The following is a 20,963-nucleotide window of genomic DNA, read 5'->3' on the forward strand; positions in this document are numbered from 1 at the left end:
ATTTCAGTGTGAGGATAATGAGCAACAATTCTTTGAATGGAGTCGGACAGAGCATCAATCATGAAGTTAAAGTTTGTGTTAGAGCACAAACAATATTGTGGCTGAAGTTGGTACGCAACATTATTTCTTATATATTGGGCTATACGTCATTTTGTTTAAACCTTTTATGCCAACAACAGAAGGGCTACGAGAAATGCTAATGAGACAGTAATTTACGTTTGCATATTTATATAGCTTGGAAAGCTGTAAGTTTCATACTTAGTTAATATTTATACTTGCAAATTAAATTATTCATGTACTAGCAGAAAAGTATGTATAACATTTCTACTTAAGTGCTCTTGAACGTAATCAATATTTTTAAGGAACTCAAAAACATTTTGAAAAAAATATACTAAAACTTCTCAGATGTTTATTTTTTAATATTCTATTGTACTTCCTGACCTAGTAATTTGTAATAAGACGTTCGCTTAAAATAAGTATCTAATAATAGACTTTAATAAAGATTTAACAAAATATCAGACAAATATGTACGTTTCTCTGCATAAGGGTGGATTTAATTTATTATTTTTATCTTAATATTTATGTTGTTAAAGAAGATTAAATTTCACACAAGTTATACCCACAGATACATTTTTTATGATGAAGGCTTAAATAAAAATGTTATACATAAGATTGTAAAAGATAACATCTGGCCAATCAGATGCTAGAAGCTTACGTGACCTTCAAGTCGTCTGAGGAATGAAGTTTTGACATCTGGTACATTTTTTTAGAATAATTCCATTTACAGTTTTTTTCTTATAAAAATTAAAGTCGTTAGTTGAATGTCTCCAATATTTCGCCGGAAAGAGCTTACAATATTTCATAATAATTAAAATCTTACAAAGCACCATCGCTTCTCTGCCTCTGTCTTTCAATTCTAAATGTTTAATATTGTATTTATCTTAGATGATACTTGGCAATATTTGTCGAATGAAATTTGAGAGTTGGCAGCAAGGTATATTAGTCGATGATGGTCTCAGATGAAGGTCAATTATATTGAGTTTAAATAGTTATTTGACAAATTTGTCGTTTATACTAATAGGTGTAAATCAAGTGAATTTGTGATAAAATAATAAATAACTATATTTTTAAATACTCATGAACATTTCTATTAATATTTTCAAATTCCAAAACACTATACAAATTAATCAATTTACAGTATCATAAAGTAATGCGAATAAATAATGTCAGATATTTCATCAGACTCAAATGATAATTCAGTGTCAAATTTACAAGAATGTAAGTGTAACGCGGTTGAATGCCATTGCCATTGGTCACAATTTATTCTTACTCAATCTAAAAATTCTTTGAATGGATTGCCTTTAAATTCAGAAGAACAAGCTAAGCTGAAAAGAATTTTTAACATTGGCAAGTGTTGCTGTATTAATTGTCCGGTTATAAATGCATGTAAGTTAATTTTTTACATAATTTATAATCGATATTTATTAAAGAGTAGTTGAAATTGGTGTAGTAACTTGCAAGATACGATAATAAGCTCAAAAAAAATATTTCTATGGTTTTTTTCAACACTGACAATTTTCGATTCGTTCAGACATCTTTGCCTTGAAAATGACGTTACATGAACTTGATAAGCGAAACTCAAATTCTAATGTAAGTTTTTCTTAAAAAAACCAATAAGTCCATCGTTGATTGATAAAATAAATTTTTACATCTTTTTAGGAAAATTATTGTTATCTTAAAAGCATTTGATAGAGTTTGACACCAAGCTCTCTTATCAAAAAGGCGTGATTTGAACTAAATTTCTAACTCTGTTCAATGCAAGTAGTAATTTCAAGTCTGAAATTCATAAAATAAATTCTGGTGTCTGCCACTGCCCCGTTTGGTTCAGACACTTCTTTATATTCATAAACGATCTTTTGCCTGCTACTTTTAATTCACTAAACTGTCTCACTCACGACAGTACGTTCCAACTTTTTATATATAAATTCACATTCTTGTGCCTAGGATGTGGAACTTGAGTGAGGTAGTCTGAATAATCGTTTGAAGAAATATATCTGCACCGATTCAAACGTCTTGAAATTTATATAGCCGAAAACCTGGGCACCATAGCACACACAATTGTTGAGCGTTCCATGAAAAACACGGTATTTTGACGCGAGATCGATATCTTGGTTTGCAAAGAACTTAGTCCACATCATACTCAAGGCTAGTTTTGCTTCATTACTTTTTTGTTTGGCATTTTTTGAAAAATTGAGATTGTGTGTACTGTGTAATCCAAACACCCAGATACTTAAATTCTTGCACAACGTTGATGTTTACTTTGTTGATAGACAATTTTTCGTCGGGTTGTCTTCTCTTTTGACGTGCTTCAAAAATCATCACCTTTGTCTTTCTTCTATTTATGACTAACCCGCATTTCTAGCAAAATGCATTTGTATATCAGCAAACGATACCCTCCTGGAAGTATATCACAAATGTCGTCAACAAACACAGCAAAAAGAAAAACTACACTTGCGGGATCATCTACTCCGCGAGAACAAAATTCTCTAAAGAACCTTATCGCACGCCCAAACAGACAAAATCAATTTCAACTAATACTCCAGTGAGCACAATAAATAAAGATGTTGCGATTGCGATTAATGGAAATTCTCTTTCTGCTGCATTTGATGCTAATGAGATTATTGGTGATATCAAGCAAGGTTTCATATTGGAAGCTTTCACAGGTCCACTACAACTGATGAAATTATAAATTTTGTGTCTACTAATCTTCCTATCAATCCAGATGAAATTTCTTGCTTCAAGCTCATTAAACACAATGAATCTAATCTAAACTTAAAGTTTGTAAATTTTAAAATTGGGATTTCTGCCGAATGCGCAAAAAAAAAATATAGGTTAATACTTTTTGGCCTCGCGGGTGAAAATTCTTCCTTTCAAATTAATTTCAAAAAACTAAGTAGAATTGAGGAATCGTTGATTTCCTCACGATCAAATCTGCCAAAACCTAATTGCATGGAAAAAATATCCTGTAACTCATCGCTTAAAGTGTACTATCACTATGCTAGTTGCATCCGAACGAAAGTTTCAGAGCTTTTTATCAACTCAAGTCACCTTGATTATGATATAATCTTAATTGTTAAAACCTGGCTCAATCCTGGTATATCTTCGTATGAACTTTTCGATTCAAAATACTTCATTGTCTACTGACGTGACAGGTGTGACACCCCCTCTGAACGTGGAGGAGGTATTTTGGTTGCCGTCAGTACCAAGCTACGTTGTAAAGAAGTTTCACTACTTGATTTGGATGTTGAGCAATTATGTATATCGATCAATTTATGTTCAACAAAAAATGTTACTTTATTTTTTATAGTAAGTTATGTTATGAATATTGAAAATATTAATAATTTATGTTCTGATTTTGATAATGGATGTTCAAATGGTAGACATGTGCATTCAAGAGGACACAAGCGTCCACAGGTTTTATCTTAAAACCAACCTCTGTCTATCAACTCCTACTCTCACCTACACGTGGTAAACATCGGGTGCCTAGTACCTCAACTGGAGATTGGGTTCCAACCCCAGTGGAAAGTTGTTGGGGGCAGCAAACGAGAGAGGTGGGGAGAGGTGTTTCCACTAAGGCACCTCTCCTTATCCAGACGGCAGCGGAGGAATTCCCGATATGGAATCAACTGTGGCGTCTACAGTTCCAGTAAGGTTAAACTACTTAGTGAACACCTTATAGGGCTTCTTCGACTTATTCGGAGCCCAGGCCTATAAGGAGCAGTTTTATCCGGCTCCCCATCCTTGGAGTTATACTTAGGATCTGGCCCTTTAGGTTGGGGGTTGTGCGTCGGGGTGACTTCCTGGCCGCGTAAAAGCTTTCATAGTTGCGAAGCACCAACAAGCCTCGGATACGGACGGATTTACTGTTGACAACCAACGCAAACGAACTTCGGATATGCACGTAGAATGTTAGGTCCCTTAACAGACCACGTGCGGCCCTAGACCGCTATAAAGCAGATATCACCGCCATCCAGGAAATACGATGGGATGGGCCGGGCAAAAAGAGGATGAAAAACTGCGATATCTACTATGGTGACTGCTACCACGAAAACCAACAGCGCTTAATTGGATGCGGCTTCGTCATTGGAGCCAGACTTAGGCAAAAAGTCTTGAGCTATAGGTGCATCAATGAGCGCCTCATGACCATACGCATCAAGGCTAAATTCGGCGACATTAGCCTGATATGACAACACTAAAGATATGTTCTCGAGCTCGTAGAAAAACATATGAGCAGTGCCCTAGCTACGATATTAAAATAGTCCTGGGCGATTTTAATGCCAAGTTAGGAAGGGAAGACATCTTTGGTGGAATAATCGGGAAGAACAGCCTGCACGACAACACTTCCGACAATGGATTTAGGCTCATAGATTTTGCTGTGGGGCGGAACGTCATGGTAGCCAGTACGCGTTTTCCACACCTCAACATCCACAAGGGAACTTGGACTTCTCCAGATCAATCTACCGTCAACCAGATTGACCATATTACGATCGCCAGACACGCTTCCAGTATTATGGATGTACGAACTTTCCGAGGAGCTAATATCGACTCGGACCACTACCTCGTTGTAGCCAAGGTAGCACTTCGGATTTCCAGACCCAAGGCAAAACATGGAGGTGCTGGGAGAAGGTACAACGTCGAACGGCTACAATCGCCAGAGATCGCCAAATCCTTTTCAAGTAACCTCTCTCGAAGTTCTCTGCCGCAAACACAATGTATCGAAAACCAGTCGCAAAAGTGCCAAGATGCAATCAGAGAAGCCGCCTCTGATGTGCTGGGTTTCAAACAGCCACCAACAAGGAACCCCTGGTTTGATGAGGAATGTCGGCAGGCAAATGCAGCCAAACAACAGGCACGCAAAGCGGCGCTGCATAAAAGGACGAGAGCTGCTCGTGAGCTCTATGAGCAGAAGAGGCGAGAGGAACGCCGACTTCTCAGAAGTAAAAAGAGAGGGCATGAGAAGCGTGCGGTCGAAGATGTTGAGAGGTTTACGAGCAGGAATGAAGTTCGAAAGTTTAATGAACAGGTGAAACGAAATTCACAGGTACATAAACCTTGAACCGAAGTCTGCAAAGACGAAAGAGGAAACATCATAGTGGAACCGCAGTCAATGCTGAGGATATGGAAGGACCACTTCCGCAGACTCTATAACGGCGACGACGAACCGAATTCCGCTGTCAGGCAGGATGACCCTTTCGATATAGACGACGAAAGCCAACAATCCCGTCCTCCCGACTTAGACGAAGTAAAGATTGCCATATCTAAGTTGAAGTCTAATAAAGCCGCTAGAGCAGATGGCTTGAATGCCGAGCTCTTTAAAGCAGCTGGGGATAAGCTGGTTAGGAGCATGCACCAACTTATCTGTAAGATATGGTCGGAAGAAAACATGCCCGATGAATGGAACCTCAGTATTGTTTGCCCGATCCTGAAAAAAGGAGACCCTCTAAACTGCACCAACTATAGAGGAATAAGTCAACTTAACATCGCCTATAAAATCTTCTCTGCCGTAATATGTGAACGTCTAAAGCCCATTGTCAACAACCTGATAGGTCCTTATCAGTGTGGTTTTAGACCAGGAAAGTCCACAGTTGATCAAATATTCACATTACGGCAGATCCTGGAAAAAACTCAAGAACACCAAATCGACACCCACCATCTTTTCATCGATTTCAAGGCCGCATATGGCAGCATCTACAGGGACGAGCTGTATAGAGCCATGTCTAGTTGTGGCATCCCTGTCAAACTCATCCGTTTGTGCAGGATGACCATTAAGAGAATTCACGCTGCTCCATAAAGGTTGGAAACAACTTAACAGAACCTTTTGATGTCAAAAAAGGCTTTAGACAAGGTGATGCGCTGTCATGCAATTTTTTTAACATCGTGCTTGAAAGTATAGTGCAGAGCTCACACTAGAGGCACTGTCTTTCAAAAGTCTGTCCAATTACTGGCATATGCTGATGACATTGACATAATCGGAAGAACTCAGCGTGATGTCAATGGGGCTTTTGTGAGTATTGAGGCAGAAGCGGCAAAAATGGGTTTAACGGTTAATGAGGGCAAAACAAAGTACATGCTGTCGTCTAGAAAGGACATACAACACCGACGTTCTGGTCAAAACGTCACAATCGAAAGACGTAACTTTGAGGTAGTCAAGGACTTCGTCTACCTAGGCTCCGCTGTAAACGCAGAAAACAACACCAGCGCTGAGATCAAACGCAGAATAACTCTTGCTAACCGCTGTTTCTTTGGACTAAGAAAGCAATTGAATGGTAAAGTCCTCTCTCGAGGGACCAAAGTGTTGCTATATAAGACCCTTATCATCCCCGTCCTGCTATACGGTGCAGAAGCATGGACCATGACAAAAGCGGATGAAAGCACCTTGGGTCGGTTCGAGAGAAAAGTTCTTCGTGTGATCTACGGTCCCGTATGCATCGAAGGGGAGTGGAGGAGAAGATGGAACGACGAACTGTACGGGCTGTACAGCGACGTAGACTTAGCCAGAAGAGTAAAAGTCCAACAACTAAGATGGCTGGGTCACGTAGAGCGCATGGAAACCAATGCTCCGGCCCGGAAAGCCTTCGAATCCGCACCCACAGGACAGCGCAGTAGAGGAAGACCGCGGATCAGGTGGCGCGCACAAGTGGAAGGTGATCTCACCCAACTGAAGACATCTAGCTAGGGACCGAGCTAGATGGAGAAGTTTGTTGGGTGAGGCCCTAGTTCACACAGGACTGTAGCGCCACCTTAAGTAAGTAAGTATTTTGATAATGTTTGTTGTTTTGGTGATTTTAATTTATCTAACATTGTATGGAAGTGGTCTGAAGATGATAATTTATTCATTGCATGTAATTTGATGAAAGATTATGAATTCTATTTAATTGATTCTCTTTATTCAATTATTGTATTCATAATTCTTTAAATAATTTGTTAGACTTAATTTTTGTATGTAATGAATTTCTTAATTCAAAAATCTCAATTGTTCCCTTTTCTTTACTTAATGAATCTCTTCACCATAAGGAACTATTTATTGAATTTAAACTGTACACGTATTTATCAAATGAATCAGTGCAATGTTCGTTTTGGACATACATATATAAATGTGAAAAGAAATACGTCAGGCTACCCAAAGCAAATGACATTTGGGGACACTGAAGCATCAGACACATCATCAATACTTTGTCTATTTGCTGACTTTTTTCAATCCGTTTATTCACCTGCTAGAAATTACAGTTATAGTACATTCTTAGATAATTCAACCTGTAGCGTTGATATCAGAGGATTACAACTCAGTTTAGAAGAAATTTATTCAGGACTCCAGTCTATAAAGCCCAAAACTATATACCTGGAGCTGATGGTATACCCGCTTTTTTCTTAAAAAATTGTGCTGAAAATATCTTATCTTGTGCCAATTCATAAATCTGGACCTAAAAATAAAATTGAGAACTATCGTGGTATTTCCAAGTTGTCTGCCATCCCTAAATTGTTTGAGAACCTGGTAAAAAAATAAATTGGAATTCATAACCCGAGAGCATATTTCTGACGGACAACATGGCTATGTTTCCGGTTGTTCTACAATAACTAATTTAGCTCTTTTCTCAAATTATGTGTTAAATTCGTTTGAAAGTAAGAATCAAGTAGATGCGATATATACCGATTTCAGTAAAGCTTTTGATTCGGTGGATCATTCCACTTTAATATAAAATTAAAACTTTATGGTTTACATTCTACTCTTCTTGATTGGCTGTCATCTTATCAAATGGGAAGATCGCAAAAAGTCATAATAAATAACACTTTTTCGAGATCTATTCAATGCAGCTCAGGTGTTCCTGAATTAAGTCATTTGGGTCCGCTCCTCTTTAATATTTTTATAAATGATATAACTGCAGTGATAAAATATTGTCAATACCTCCTTTACGCTGATTTGAAACTCTTCTTAAAAATCAATTGCCTCTATGATTGCAAGCTGCTACAGGACGACCTTAACCATGTCTCCGAATGGTGTAAATTAAATTGTTTAAAATTAAATACAAAAAAATGTAATGCTATCTCCTTCTATAGGTCCTATATCCACATTAGCTTTGACTACGCGATCGATTCTAATGTATTATCTTGTGTAGAAAACATAAAAGATTTAGGTATTATATTGGACAAAAATTATTCCTTTAAAAGTCACATGGATTATGTAGTTGGAAGATCTAACTCAACTGTAGGATTTATAAAACGTAATTGTGTTGGTTTCAGTGATCCTTACGCATTACTATGCCTATAAATATCTCTTGTGAAATCCATATTGGAATATATAGATGTCATTTGGAATTCGGGTTTTAAGACCTGATCCGATCGTTTAGAAAAGGTTCAGAGGCGGTTTACTAGATTCATATTTAATAAGATGAAGTGGACTTCTATCCCAGATTATAAACCAAGATGCCTTTTTCTAGGTATTAAGTCTCTTGAATCAAGAAGAAAAATTCATGGTATAATTTGTGAGGGATATTTTATGTTATCACGTACGTTGTCCATCTTTGCTTTAAGTTGTACCAATTTATGTTCCGTCAAGCGTTTTGCGTGGTAGAAAATTTCTGTTTGAATCTTTTCACAGAATAAGCTACGGTATTAATGAACCGATTTGTAGATATATAAGGCAATTCAAATAAGTAATTCTAGGGATTTGTTTAAGGCCAATTTGCTTTTATTGTTTACTTTTTAATATAATTTTGTAATATTTACATTTTTAAGATCAAATCTGTTAGCTTTAAGCTTGTAGATAAATAAATAAATAAATAATGGGCTTAAAATACAGCCCTGTGGAACACCTGCAGTTGTTTCAAACCATTTTGAAAAGTCCGTTCCATCACATACAGATGCACTACATGAAGCAAGACATTTAGAGTATCAGGTCAAAATTTTCGGGAGATTCCTATCGTTGAAAGCTTGTACAGCAAAACCTGTGTATTAACTTTGTCAAATGCTGCCTTAAAATCTACGAAGCAAGTGTATAGTTTTTTTCTTTTAATCATTAGATTTTCTAGCAATGCTTGCCAAAGAAAATATTTGATCCATGGTGAGAAGCCCGATCGAAAACCAGCTTGGAACATACTTAAAAGGTTTTTTTCTTCGATCCATTTGTTAAGCCTTTCGTTTGGAATCTAAGTAAGAATCTTCCTCAAAGTGCTTAAAATAGAAATTCCTCTGTAGTTTTCCGGTGTGGTATTACCGCTCTTGTGAATTGCAAAAAGAACTGCTTTGTTTAGGTTGTGTGGCACACTGTATAATCTGTTGAGGTGTGAATTCTTGAATTGAACTGTGCTATTTTTTGTAGAATTCTACTGGAATTCCATCTATGCCAGGACCTTTATTCTTTTTCATCTTATGAAGTGAAGCATCGAGTTCAGACAAATATATTTTACAATCCAATTCATCAACTACCACGTTGGGTAAAGCATAATAAAAAGTATGGTGATTAACCTCAGCCGACAAAAGAGTCTTAAAATGTGCTGCTAGCGTTTCAGCTCCAAGAGTGTTCACGATATTTAGATTAGGACCACCCAGTTCACGAATGTTATTCGTTTGTGTATCCCATATTACCTCTTATGGATTGATGACATATTCGATATTGCCGAAAATTTAGGTGTTTAGGATTTCTCTGACCGACGACGGCTTTCATTCGTCTAAAACTTGAATATAACTGGCATTTTTTAGGCAGGTGTCCTGAAACAAATTTACATACCGGAAAAAATCGGTACAATAATGTCATGGGGTCCATTTGTACCCCAGAATGTTTTCATACATTATTTTATTTCTTTGCTATATTATTCAGTTTTAATTTTTCTTACTTATTTATGAATGATTTTTGAGCGTTTATCAAATTAGTTAAATTGAAATTTAATGGAAAATTTCTTTCACGTAAGTCGAAAATATATTTTTGTATGAATATAACTTCAAAATAGTGCCCCAAATAGTTTTATAACCCATACGTGAAGACTTTTCTAACTCGTTTATATTTCTTCAAACTAATGGTTAGTATATAATAGTAAAGCAATGGTTACTTCTTCTAAGTGCCAAATCATAGGGTTGAAGTAACGGATCCACTAGAGAATTTGCTCCAGCTCCCGACAAAATTGGAAATGGTCAAACTGAGAAAGAACTAAAGAGATTTTCTTTCTACAAGTGGAGGGAAATGGTTAAAAAAGCCAGATCAAGTGGTTGTATCTCGCATCCCGAGAGATAAATTAACCCGCTGCATGAGAGTTCAACGGGTTTCTCATTAAAGTTTTCCATTCACACTGACCGCACTCATCAAAGTACAGGAAGTAGCTGTAGACATGCTATGATGATTTCGTTGATGCCATCATATTTCAACACGCGGGCTGAACCTTAAAAACAATAACTTGTTGCATTTTAGTACAATGATTGTATTTTAAAACTTACAAGCAGACGGAAAAGCACTACTGGCTGTCATAATTTTTCGACATTTCAACCTACCGATGAAAAACTAAAATGTATTCAGAAACGATAAGGTCATATAACTGCCAAAGAACTTGTTGGAGTCGAAAATGAAATATGGACAACTAATTTGGATGACTTCCTTCCAAAACGGGTATATGACACCTTTGTTTAAAAGGAAAAAATATTTTCATAATATCATTTTCTTATTTTTTTTCTTTCAAATTAAAACTATCCATTATTTATAGTAAAATTATAACTTAAAATATTTTCAATTCATAAATGTAAAAAAAGAAACAAATTTCGTTTACATTAAAATAGATACACAGATTTAAACAAAAAAAATTAATTAGGGTCATAGTCCTGCTGTAGGAAACTTTGAGAGGCATGTTCTAGTCCGCATAAGTCAGCATTGTATCCTTTATGATATTTACCTTTATATTTTGATCCATTTTACTCTCAATCAAATATATTGGTCGAACGCCATATCAAGAAAATTAACCCCAAAGTATGATACTGCCGCCGCCATTCTTAACCGTTTTCTAGATGTATTTGGGATTTAGCCCTTTCAAAAGAAGCCTTCTAACTTTACTTCCAAACAAATTTGCCATTGTTTCGTCCATCCTCCTCCTGCGTCCTTTTGGCCCTCTCCAATATAAATGATTGCGGGCGACTTTAAACTGCGTTGTTATATTTTGTTCCTTAAGGGGAAGAAAAGAAAAGACACCATTCTTGTGATCCTTCCGTACAAATTAGCTTCAACAAGTCTTCTATAAACAGTTCTGAAAGTTATTGGAAGCTGTAGTTTGTTTTTTATTTCCCTTATAGACTTGCAAGGATCTTTTTTTTGGAGGAGCAATGATCTTCCATTCTTCTCTTGGGGTTGTTTTGCTTGGTTTTCCCAGCTGTTTTTTGGCTCAATTGGTTTAATTGCTTTTGCAATCTACTTGAGAGATTTGCTCATTATTCTGGCTATTTTCCTCAAAGATTTTCCCTCACTTCGTAGAACTAAAATGACAGCTTTCTCTTTTAGGGAACAATGCTTACCGCGACCAATATTTTAATTAATAATATTAAAATAATTTGAATTTACTTCCTAAAGTGAAATTATTGTTTTATAAAAATTAAAAAAAAAGTATTAAAAACTAATATTTTTGATACTGGTTAAATATTTAATTCTGTGTTTCAATGTGTTTCTATTTCAATGTCCACCAAAAACACAGTCTTACTTAAGGAACGGTTCATCTCCAAACAATCAACAACCAAACAAAAATTAAACCCATGTTATTTTGCATTTAAGAGAGTCTAACTTTTTTATAATAACGGTTAAAGCTACTTCTAATGCATGTTGTTTTTTTAATTTGGTTTCACTCCTAGCAACAGTATCTGTGTCTATTTTAATGTCCATATCTGTACATCAAATGTTACGTGGAACATAGTATTAAAAATTATTTTTGAAAAAAAATACTTTTTTGTTAGATGTTCTATTGCGGTTTACAAATGAATCCTATGTGACGTATTTACAGACAAAATTCGAAGAAAAAATCTATAAAATGCCAGCAATGATAAAAACATATAAAATTATTAGAAAATTGAATTTCTTTAACTAATTATTATTAATCAGCAAGATACAATTAAAACAAATATTGGTGTTCAAAGATGCGCTGTGGTACATTTTAATTTGTGGGTATTATCCAAAAATTTGAATTTGAAGTTGTGAACTATAATCGATACATTTACCTCACTTGAAAAACGTCGCAATGTAACGACTTTTGTTGTTTTACCAATTTTTTTTACAAACAATGTTCTGTACAATAACCTCCCCCCCCCCCCCCTCTCAAACAATTCAGCAGTAATATTCGCACTTTCAGGAATGTTTTTCTCTCCCGTTTTAATATTCAAAACTTTAAGACTATTGTGCATCGGTATTTCCTCTTAAATCCTTCCATATTTTCCTTACGCTCGCTATGCGTTTAAAAGTAAACATTTTAAGGGTATTAATAACCCCTTGAGTGTATTTAAATTATAAAACAAATTAAAAAAGCTGGCCTGACATGACTGAGCCAAGGCAGCCTAGTCACAATCTTCGCCATAACGATGAGAAAGAACAAAGTATATATTTATTATTTATTGCTGCTAAAGTAATCGGAATGAAAACCCGTTAACGAGAAGAAGGCCACAACAAAAAAAGTACATCGGAATGAAAACCCGTTAACGAGAAGAAGGACACAACAAAAAAAGTACATATGTATTGATTTATTGAAATTTCCCACTGACTTATAGAATTAATTTTATATCTTGACCAGTTGAAAGTTTATTAAAGTTGCATGATACAACAACCATATGATTATGATTTGGTGGTATTCTCTCTTTAATAATTTAAAACATTTTCAATTATCGATTTACAAGAAAATGCTTTAATTTGAATATTCTTCAGTTCATGCACTTTGAAACAAAAGGATGCGGATATTTCCAGTTGATATTTTACAGTTTCGCGTTAAACGCCACAAAATTATTATATTAAGAACGAATTTTTTTAGTAAGTTACAATTAAAAAACGACTAAAAACGCATACATGCTAAAATTGTAGCCTATGACCTTAGTGAATAAAAACAGAACTATTAAAAATATTGTATATCAACGCTAACATATAACTTTTTTTACATCTTACAGATGATCCAGAATTTAACGAAATAATAACACAGGCTGAAATAGCTATTGAACATGGTATATATCCAGAAAGAATATACCAAGGAAGCAGTGGTTCCTACTTTGTTAAAAATCCAGCGGGGGTAAGTTTTATTTTAATAAAAGCATTCATCTTTAATGAGTATAAGTTAATTATATATAGAACAAACGGTTTCTAACAGTAAGCTTCTAAAATACGCTTTATAAATTTTAAGTTATTAATTTTAGAGCGAACATTTTTTAAGAAGCGATAATAAATGCTTGCATATTGATTCCAATTCGGGGAATTCTTTCATGTAAGCTCATTGAAAGAGTTTTGGATGTGAATCGAACATTTTATTATAAAAATTACTTCAATGTTAAAAACATTTCCACATTTATTGAAATAAATAATTCACAGAAAGTGGTTGCGGTATTCAAGCCCAAAGATGAAGAACCCTATGGGCGAATGAACCCGAAATGGACAAAATGGATGCACAAACTATGTTGTCCGTGTTGTTTTGGACGCGCTTGTTTAATTCCTAATCAAGGGTAAAATATTATTTGACTGCGTACAGTCATAAAATAATACTCATATTATGTTTATATTTTAATCAATAGATATCTCTCAGAAGCTGGTGCAAGTCTAGTTGACCAAAAACTTAAATTAGGCGTGGTTCCTAATACACGAATAGTTCGATTAGTAGCTGAAACATTTAATTATGCTCGAATCGATAGACGAAAAGCTAAATTAAAAAAACAAATCAAAGAGCACTTCCCATCAGCTAAATTCAATCGAATGAGTTTACCTCTGAAAGTGAGTTGTTTGTAATTTTTTTTTCAATCAAGATTAAAATACAATACATTTTTTAATTACAGAAAGGATCATTTCAAATATTCGTTCAAGGCTATAGGGATGCTGACTATTGGCTGCGACGTTTTGAAAATGAAGCGCTTACATCTGTGTTAGCCAAATCTTTTCAATTGCAATTTGAAAGATTGGTGGTATTAGACTACATCATACGAAACACGGATCGTGGCAACGATAATTGGTTAATAAAATATGATCAACCAAAAATCGTTAAGCAAGTAAATGGTGCATCTACACCAACCAGAACTTCTACTGATAACAACCCTACCGAGTTATCGCGCACCGATATTGTAACATCCACCACAACTGATGACATTATAGCAAATTTAGACGAAACTCCCATACCTGGTACTAGTCAGCAAATACCAGATATACAACAGCAACAACTAGATCTAAATCCGGATAGTACTAATAGTTGGAATGTGGTTCAATTGCCAGAGATTAAAATTGCCGCCATCGATAATGGATTGGCTTTTCCATTTAAACATCCAGATTCGTGGCGTGCTTATCCGTACCATTGGGCATGGTTACCGCAGGCTAAAGTGCCTTTTAGTGCAGAAACAAAGCAGCTTGTCCTTCCAGCGTTATCCGATATGAATTTTGTTGAAGAGCTATGCAATGATTTATTGCATTTGTTTAGGGTAAGATTAAACCAGTTTTTTTTCAATTATTACATTATTTCTCGACCCAAATAATTGTTCATCACCACTGCACTTACTCATCACCTTTTTTATTGTGTAATTATTTAACAACTATCAAAAGCTGTCGTTTCGTTTTTGCCCATTGTGACCTTAATATGTATTTGGGTTTTATTACAATTCGAGTAAAAAATCTCAATATCGGATATTTTATCCGCTTTAAAATGCAAAAAATAAAACCGTAACCTCTGTTTCCAACAAAAAGCAAAATAGCAAACTATCGGCGTTAACAAATTAAATGTCTGAAACTCAGGTAGTGAATTGGAACCCTTTACTAAGTGACAATAATTTTGATCAAACAGTGTGTTTCTAAATTCTCTGCTATTAAAAAGCAACGCTCTACTGTAACTGAAATGATAATAAATGATTCTCGTTATAATAATTTTAATAATCGTTATTATGCACTTTAAAAATATTTTATTGCTAATTTGAATAAATACAAAAACCTAAACTTTCTTCGCTCCGATCTTGATTGTCACCTACAGAGTACATCTAATAATATTATTTTCGGTCTCCGTCAAACTTTCGCTTTACTTGGAAATGCCGTATAAATATAATTGGTACAGAATTAATTGAAACTCGTCTTTGTATTTCCCAACTCGATGAAATTCGACTTCAACATAATTCCCCTATATAAAATACATCGATAATGGCTTTTGGTATACTTCTCCTTGCACACCTCTATCTATTTCCCAACAATTTTTCTTACCAGCTATTAGCTCTATATCATAAATTAAACCTGTTAGCCAAGAATTGCCACAATTAAGCATTATTAAGACAAAAGTTCTCCATTATCCTCAACGAATACCTGAAGATTTCACCTGCTCGATCTAGACAACACAACAACTTTGAAAACAACAAGTCTGTTGAAAACAATAAACTAGTGACTTAGGGGCCAGTTATAGCTATCATTGAAATCGACCCCGACAAATTTTGAATCGATATTTGATGGTGTTTGCTTTTGATTAGAAATGAAAATTATATACTTATCGATCGGAAATCTCACAAAGAATTTATTTTTGATAAACAAAAGTGTAATTGCACATTTATTTTTCTCTAAAAATGTATTTTTCTATTTTCCGGACCGAAATTCATTTTCCTGAACTGCTGATACTTTTAAGTTCAAAATTGAAACGAATCGTTCTACTGATTTGTGTTTCAATTTTACACAATTCCAACGACAGATTTTTGTCAGTAAAATTTTGTCGGTGGATTTCAATCAGGAATTTTTTTCAATGACAGAAACTTCTAATGATATCTATAAACGACCTGTCAAAAAAATTCCAATGTTTGTTTTCAATGATGAAAACCAATGATAGCTTTAACTAGCTCCTTACAGCTCTCAATCATTCCTATGTGCGAGTCATGTCAAGAATAGACAGGACCTTTTATGCCGAATCCAAACGGCTAGTGTGAGAAAGAAGTTTTCATGACAAAAATTACTCTTTGAGGATTTGTCAATTTCTCGCTAGAGTCAGTACCCGTAAAAAAAATGTATTTGGAATAGGCAAGGATTGAATCCAAGACTTCTAGCATAGCAGCCATAATACTACGTATACCAGAGAGAAAAAACTAATCGAGAGAGCCAAATTTCCTTGCCTCCTTCCCTTCGAAACCTCTTACTCTCATTTTTTATAGCGTGTTGAATTCTTATCGGTGTATACATCCTCGGAGAGCAGAGAGAGAAAGAACTCCAGTTAAGACATTTGATATTACTTTCTCTCTCTGGTTTTCACAAATTAATTCTAGCAAAACAATTTCGTTTGTCAAAAATTACGGTAAACGTTATAATAACGGAAAATCGTGGTGAATTTGTTTTTCCCCTTTCTTTCTCTGAGTTACAGATAGATGGCATTAACAACCAAAACAAAAAAAGATGTGTTCAGAAAAAGTGTAACAAGGTTAAGGATTTTTAGACTAGACTTTATTTGTGTTTATAACGAGTACATCTTTTTTGTAAATGTGTGTTATGTTCATTCAATACCTTAACTAATAACTTAACTACTGTATTATCTAAAATATACTGCATTGAATTATTTTACATTGAATTATAAAGGGCGGAAAAAATAAAGTTCTACAGTTTACCGGGAATATTAATATAAAATGTCCATATCTTCTGAGATTACGGTATTAATCGATATTTTCTGGAACTTGCTTACTTAACATTTATTTGTCATTAATTAATTTGTAAGCTTTTTTATACACCAACAAAATTAATTATAAAATTTGGCTGCAAAAATAATTACTTGAACACAGCATTTGCTATGTTTATAGTTATTCAGGGTTAGTCCTTAACTTTGATTTGCATTTATTAATGAATAGCCTAAAAAGTTTAGCAAACATCTATGAATAAGCCACAATGCACTTTCAGAAAAAAAGTAGTTAGAACTTTCATTCACAGATTTTTCCTTGTCGCTATATAACTGAAAGATAAGATATAAATAGTTAGAAATGGAAAACTTATAAAAATAATGCATAAGCCTTAAATTTTGGTTGAAGAAAAAATTTGTATATTCTTTTCACAAAACCAATGACCTTTCGAGAATACAAATATTCTTACTTTTGTACAAAAGTACTTTTCGGCTTAACTAGTTAAGTCTTTAAAAGCAACCCACTAGCTTAGTGGATAGCAGTAAGACTAGCTTATCACATATTCACAAATGTTATGCAATGAAAATTGGCAACAGAATAATAAATTGACATTTTTTTCATTTAGTCTCTTTCTACTTAAATCACATTCTGTATCTCTCGTTTTCAATATTTCTGCAACTCGCATCGACAAAATTAAGTCGATGAACTCTGAAAATTTAAACAAATCTGAGTCTTTTTTTGCATTTTCAACGGTCTGAGCGAAAATTAAACGCATAAACGCAGCTTATAATACAAAAATAATAGTTGTAGTGCTTTCAGAGTTTTATGTTTCTAGGTCCTAATTCTTATTGCACTCTTGCACTGGCTTCAAATAACTAACTTATATTTCTCTAAATGCTTAATTTAGAATTGTTTCTAGATCTTCATTGTTCTGGAACCTAACAAGAGTAATTTCACTTTATATTCGAATGATATTACTCCCAAACGAACACAATGAGAGTACCAAAAAGTTGTTCATCTACAATTTTGAATTTCCTTTCAACACCTCTGAGCAGCTGACTACATCCGCCATTTTTCAAAGGTGGTCATCATTTTTTCAAATGTGGGGAGTATGCACATCTTCTTGCATAAGTATTTGTTGCCCACATTTTTTTTTATATTAAGTTAATACATATGCAAGTTTATGTGCAAATCGCAGCTTGTAGGCAAAAAGAGAGCAACCGTCGAAGTTGGTTCTCTCGTTTAGTTTTTTTCTCTCTGACGTATACTACTGGCTGGAGAAACTAGAACATAACATTATATATGCAAACTATTCTCTAACGTCGTCAAACCTAAAAAACATGTTTCCTTATCCTGAAACTCTTACCCAAATTCTAGTCAAATAACTAGATTTGACCCTAACTCTAGCTTTAGAACTATCCTCTCCTCAGTTTAACATCCTTCTCAATTTTACAAAAACCTTCGTAATATTTCACTCTATCTAAATGTAGCGGCAAACGTGTTGCCATTAATTTAAATTATTTTCCAGCTTCGTGCAAGTCCTAAAGTCAACAGGCTTCTTTGAATTGCTTCGAAATTGGGTTCCTAATATCGATCACAATTCTGCATCCGAGTACCTCAACTTTTTAAGCTCTCATATTTTAAAGCTACTTCCAACTTCTCTTTGGGATACATTGCCTAACATCCTCTTCCTGCCAACTCAATATCTTATACTTCAATCAATTCTACATATCTTCCTTTCATTCTTACCTACCACTCTATCTTGTACATCTTTTTCTAATTTATTTATTGATCTCCATCTCCCACCTTGTGTTAAATTCATATAGAAGGTCAACACGCTCCTTGTAAGCATAGAGATAGGAAAACTTATGACAATATTTGTCTATTTTTGGCAAATCTACGTGATAAACCGTTTTTTTGTTTTGAAGAAAGAAAGAACACAAGTATAACGGTATCCATTCGACATAAGGCCACAGTCTCAAAAAATTTTAATTTTAATTTTTGTTTGAATTTAAACCAGGTTATTTAAATCCTTGCGATTCTGCTCAGACATATTGCTTACGCTTATATCTAAAAATGTTTACTTTACTTTTTTGCAACAAAATTTAAATATTAATTTTATTTTTACGTGTAATTTCAGCAAGATAAAGGATTCGATAGGAAATTATATGAACGTCAAATGTCTGTGATGCGAGGCCAAATTTTAAATTTAACCCAAGCCCTAAAGGACGGTAAATCACCCGTTCAACTAGTCCAAATGCCAGCAGTGGTCATTGAAAAGTAATTTAAACTTAATAATTTTTTTATTATAGAATTATCTTTTAAAATAATGTATAATTACAGAAGCGAACCGAAAAGCAGATTATCCTCATTTACCCAGCGCTTCCAAAATAAAAGCCCATTTTTCTCATGGTGCTAACTAGAAGGCAAAGTCAGGTAATATAAATTTATTATTACGTATGCATATACAATTTGTATGTAAAATTATAATTGTATAAATGTTTTTTAAATTTAATAATATTTAACTCAAGAGTTAAAATCGAATTTGTTCTTATTGTTATATAATGATAAAAGGTTTAATAAATACAATAAAACAGTATACTTGTATGCATTAAACAACAAAAAGCATATGGACTTTGCCGAAATTGATGGCTTACTTTGACCTTGAAATAAAAACAAAACATACTTAAATTATGGTCATGGAATATGAACACAATTACAACTGAATCATGCTTACATTACACTTTGTTTAAATCATCCCTATTGTGAGTTCCATGGGAACAAGATTCCACATGGAAAAATTCTCATTTCCCTTTTCCCTAATTGTGAGTTTCGGACGAAAAAATTCCCCATTTTCGAAAAAATCCCCATATTGTAAGCATTTTTTCCGTGTTTTTTTTTGTCGCGAACGAGACCGGGAGAAGAACAAAGCGGAAAATGTAAGTTGTTTGTTTATTTTTTTTTGTGACCAAAAAAAAAGTGAATTTTTCCAATATTTCAGGAGCAAAACTTTAAATAAAGCCCAAAGCGAAATGCTTTTTTGAAATTTACTAAAGTCACTCCTCAAAACGAAAATGACTAACCAACTCCTTAAATCAATAAAAAAAAGAAAGGCTGTTTTAATAAACAAAAATGTAGACAAGAATTTTATACTAAATACAAGGAATCGCGCAACTCCAATAGATTGGAATGATCCCTTAAAGATCTTCGAACAGTTCGTTCTTCGCGTTTTCCTTCTTCTTCCAATAAAATTCGAATTCCAATGCTAAACATAATTATTTCACTTTCTTTTTTATCAAAATACAACTTAAATTTATTTTGTTTCGCACTTGTCTTAAAAAAAAATAAACATGCAATAAGATCTGTTCATTTTAAAAACATCAGTGCACATACGTTTTAAAACGGAGAGGGAAATTTTGTATACGTGGTCGTTAAGTTACTTTTTTTTGCATATAAGTCGATGAGGGTTGAATTTAAAGAGTGTTTTTGCATTCAGTGGGCACAGTTTTAGTAATTAGAGCGCCACATTAATTTCTTGAATTTTTTTCATTAATAAGAAGAAATGATTTAGATTTCAGTCTCTGTTTCCATCATACAGAAGGGACATTTATTTAGGTCTCAGGTTTTTGAACATGTCTATTTTTTGAACTGTCATTTCCGATTCGATGTGAAATTTTATTCGAGTGAAACTCCCAATAGCTTTTGAAAGTCCGAAGAACGAAAATTTTCCCAGTGAATGATTTTCCGTGTGAAACTCACAATAAGGCTAAGAATGTTTGTTAAAAGCTTCTGATTTGTAGTACATTTAAAAAATGGCTATCAATGGCAGGAATAAGGAGTAAAAAAACTGAGATTTAATAAATGGTTTTTGAATATTAAAACCTTTAAAGCGATGTTAAAAAAAAATGTCCTAAAGCGATCAAAGAATTTCCGAATGGTATTTTTTAAAAAATGAACAGGTTTACATTTTAACCCCCTTTGTTTTCATAACAGTTTAGTTGTTACAGGTGCCGACAAAAGAAACATAATATAGAATAAAAACAAATCAAAACTCAAAACAAGGTCATGAGAACCTAAGATCGTTGCACTCTTATAGTGCAACGAATCAATTTTATTATTATTCACTTTCCTAGAAT

General features: G+C 34.1%; 1 protein-coding gene across 1 annotated transcript in view; it reads left to right on the forward strand.

Annotated features, from left to right (window-relative positions):
- Positions 1–20,963, forward strand: part of LOC129941551 (phosphatidylinositol 4-kinase type 2-beta) — a 56,932-nt gene that overhangs the window by 19,882 nt on the left and 16,087 nt on the right. Inside the window, exons 3-8 of the mRNA XM_056050226.1 lie at positions 13,174–13,292; positions 13,589–13,719; positions 13,789–13,984; positions 14,047–14,679; positions 18,968–19,107; positions 19,171–19,263. Of these exons, the coding sequence (XP_055906201.1) occupies positions 13,174–13,292; positions 13,589–13,719; positions 13,789–13,984; positions 14,047–14,679; positions 18,968–19,107; positions 19,171–19,246 (1,295 nt within the window). The 3' untranslated portion in view covers positions 19,247–19,263. The remainder of the gene's footprint in view (positions 1–13,173; positions 13,293–13,588; positions 13,720–13,788; positions 13,985–14,046; positions 14,680–18,967; positions 19,108–19,170; positions 19,264–20,963) is intronic.

This window comes from Eupeodes corollae, chromosome 1 (genome assembly GCF_945859685.1).
Source record: "Eupeodes corollae chromosome 1, idEupCoro1.1, whole genome shotgun sequence".
Taxonomy (NCBI): Eukaryota; Metazoa; Arthropoda; class Insecta; order Diptera; family Syrphidae; genus Eupeodes; species Eupeodes corollae.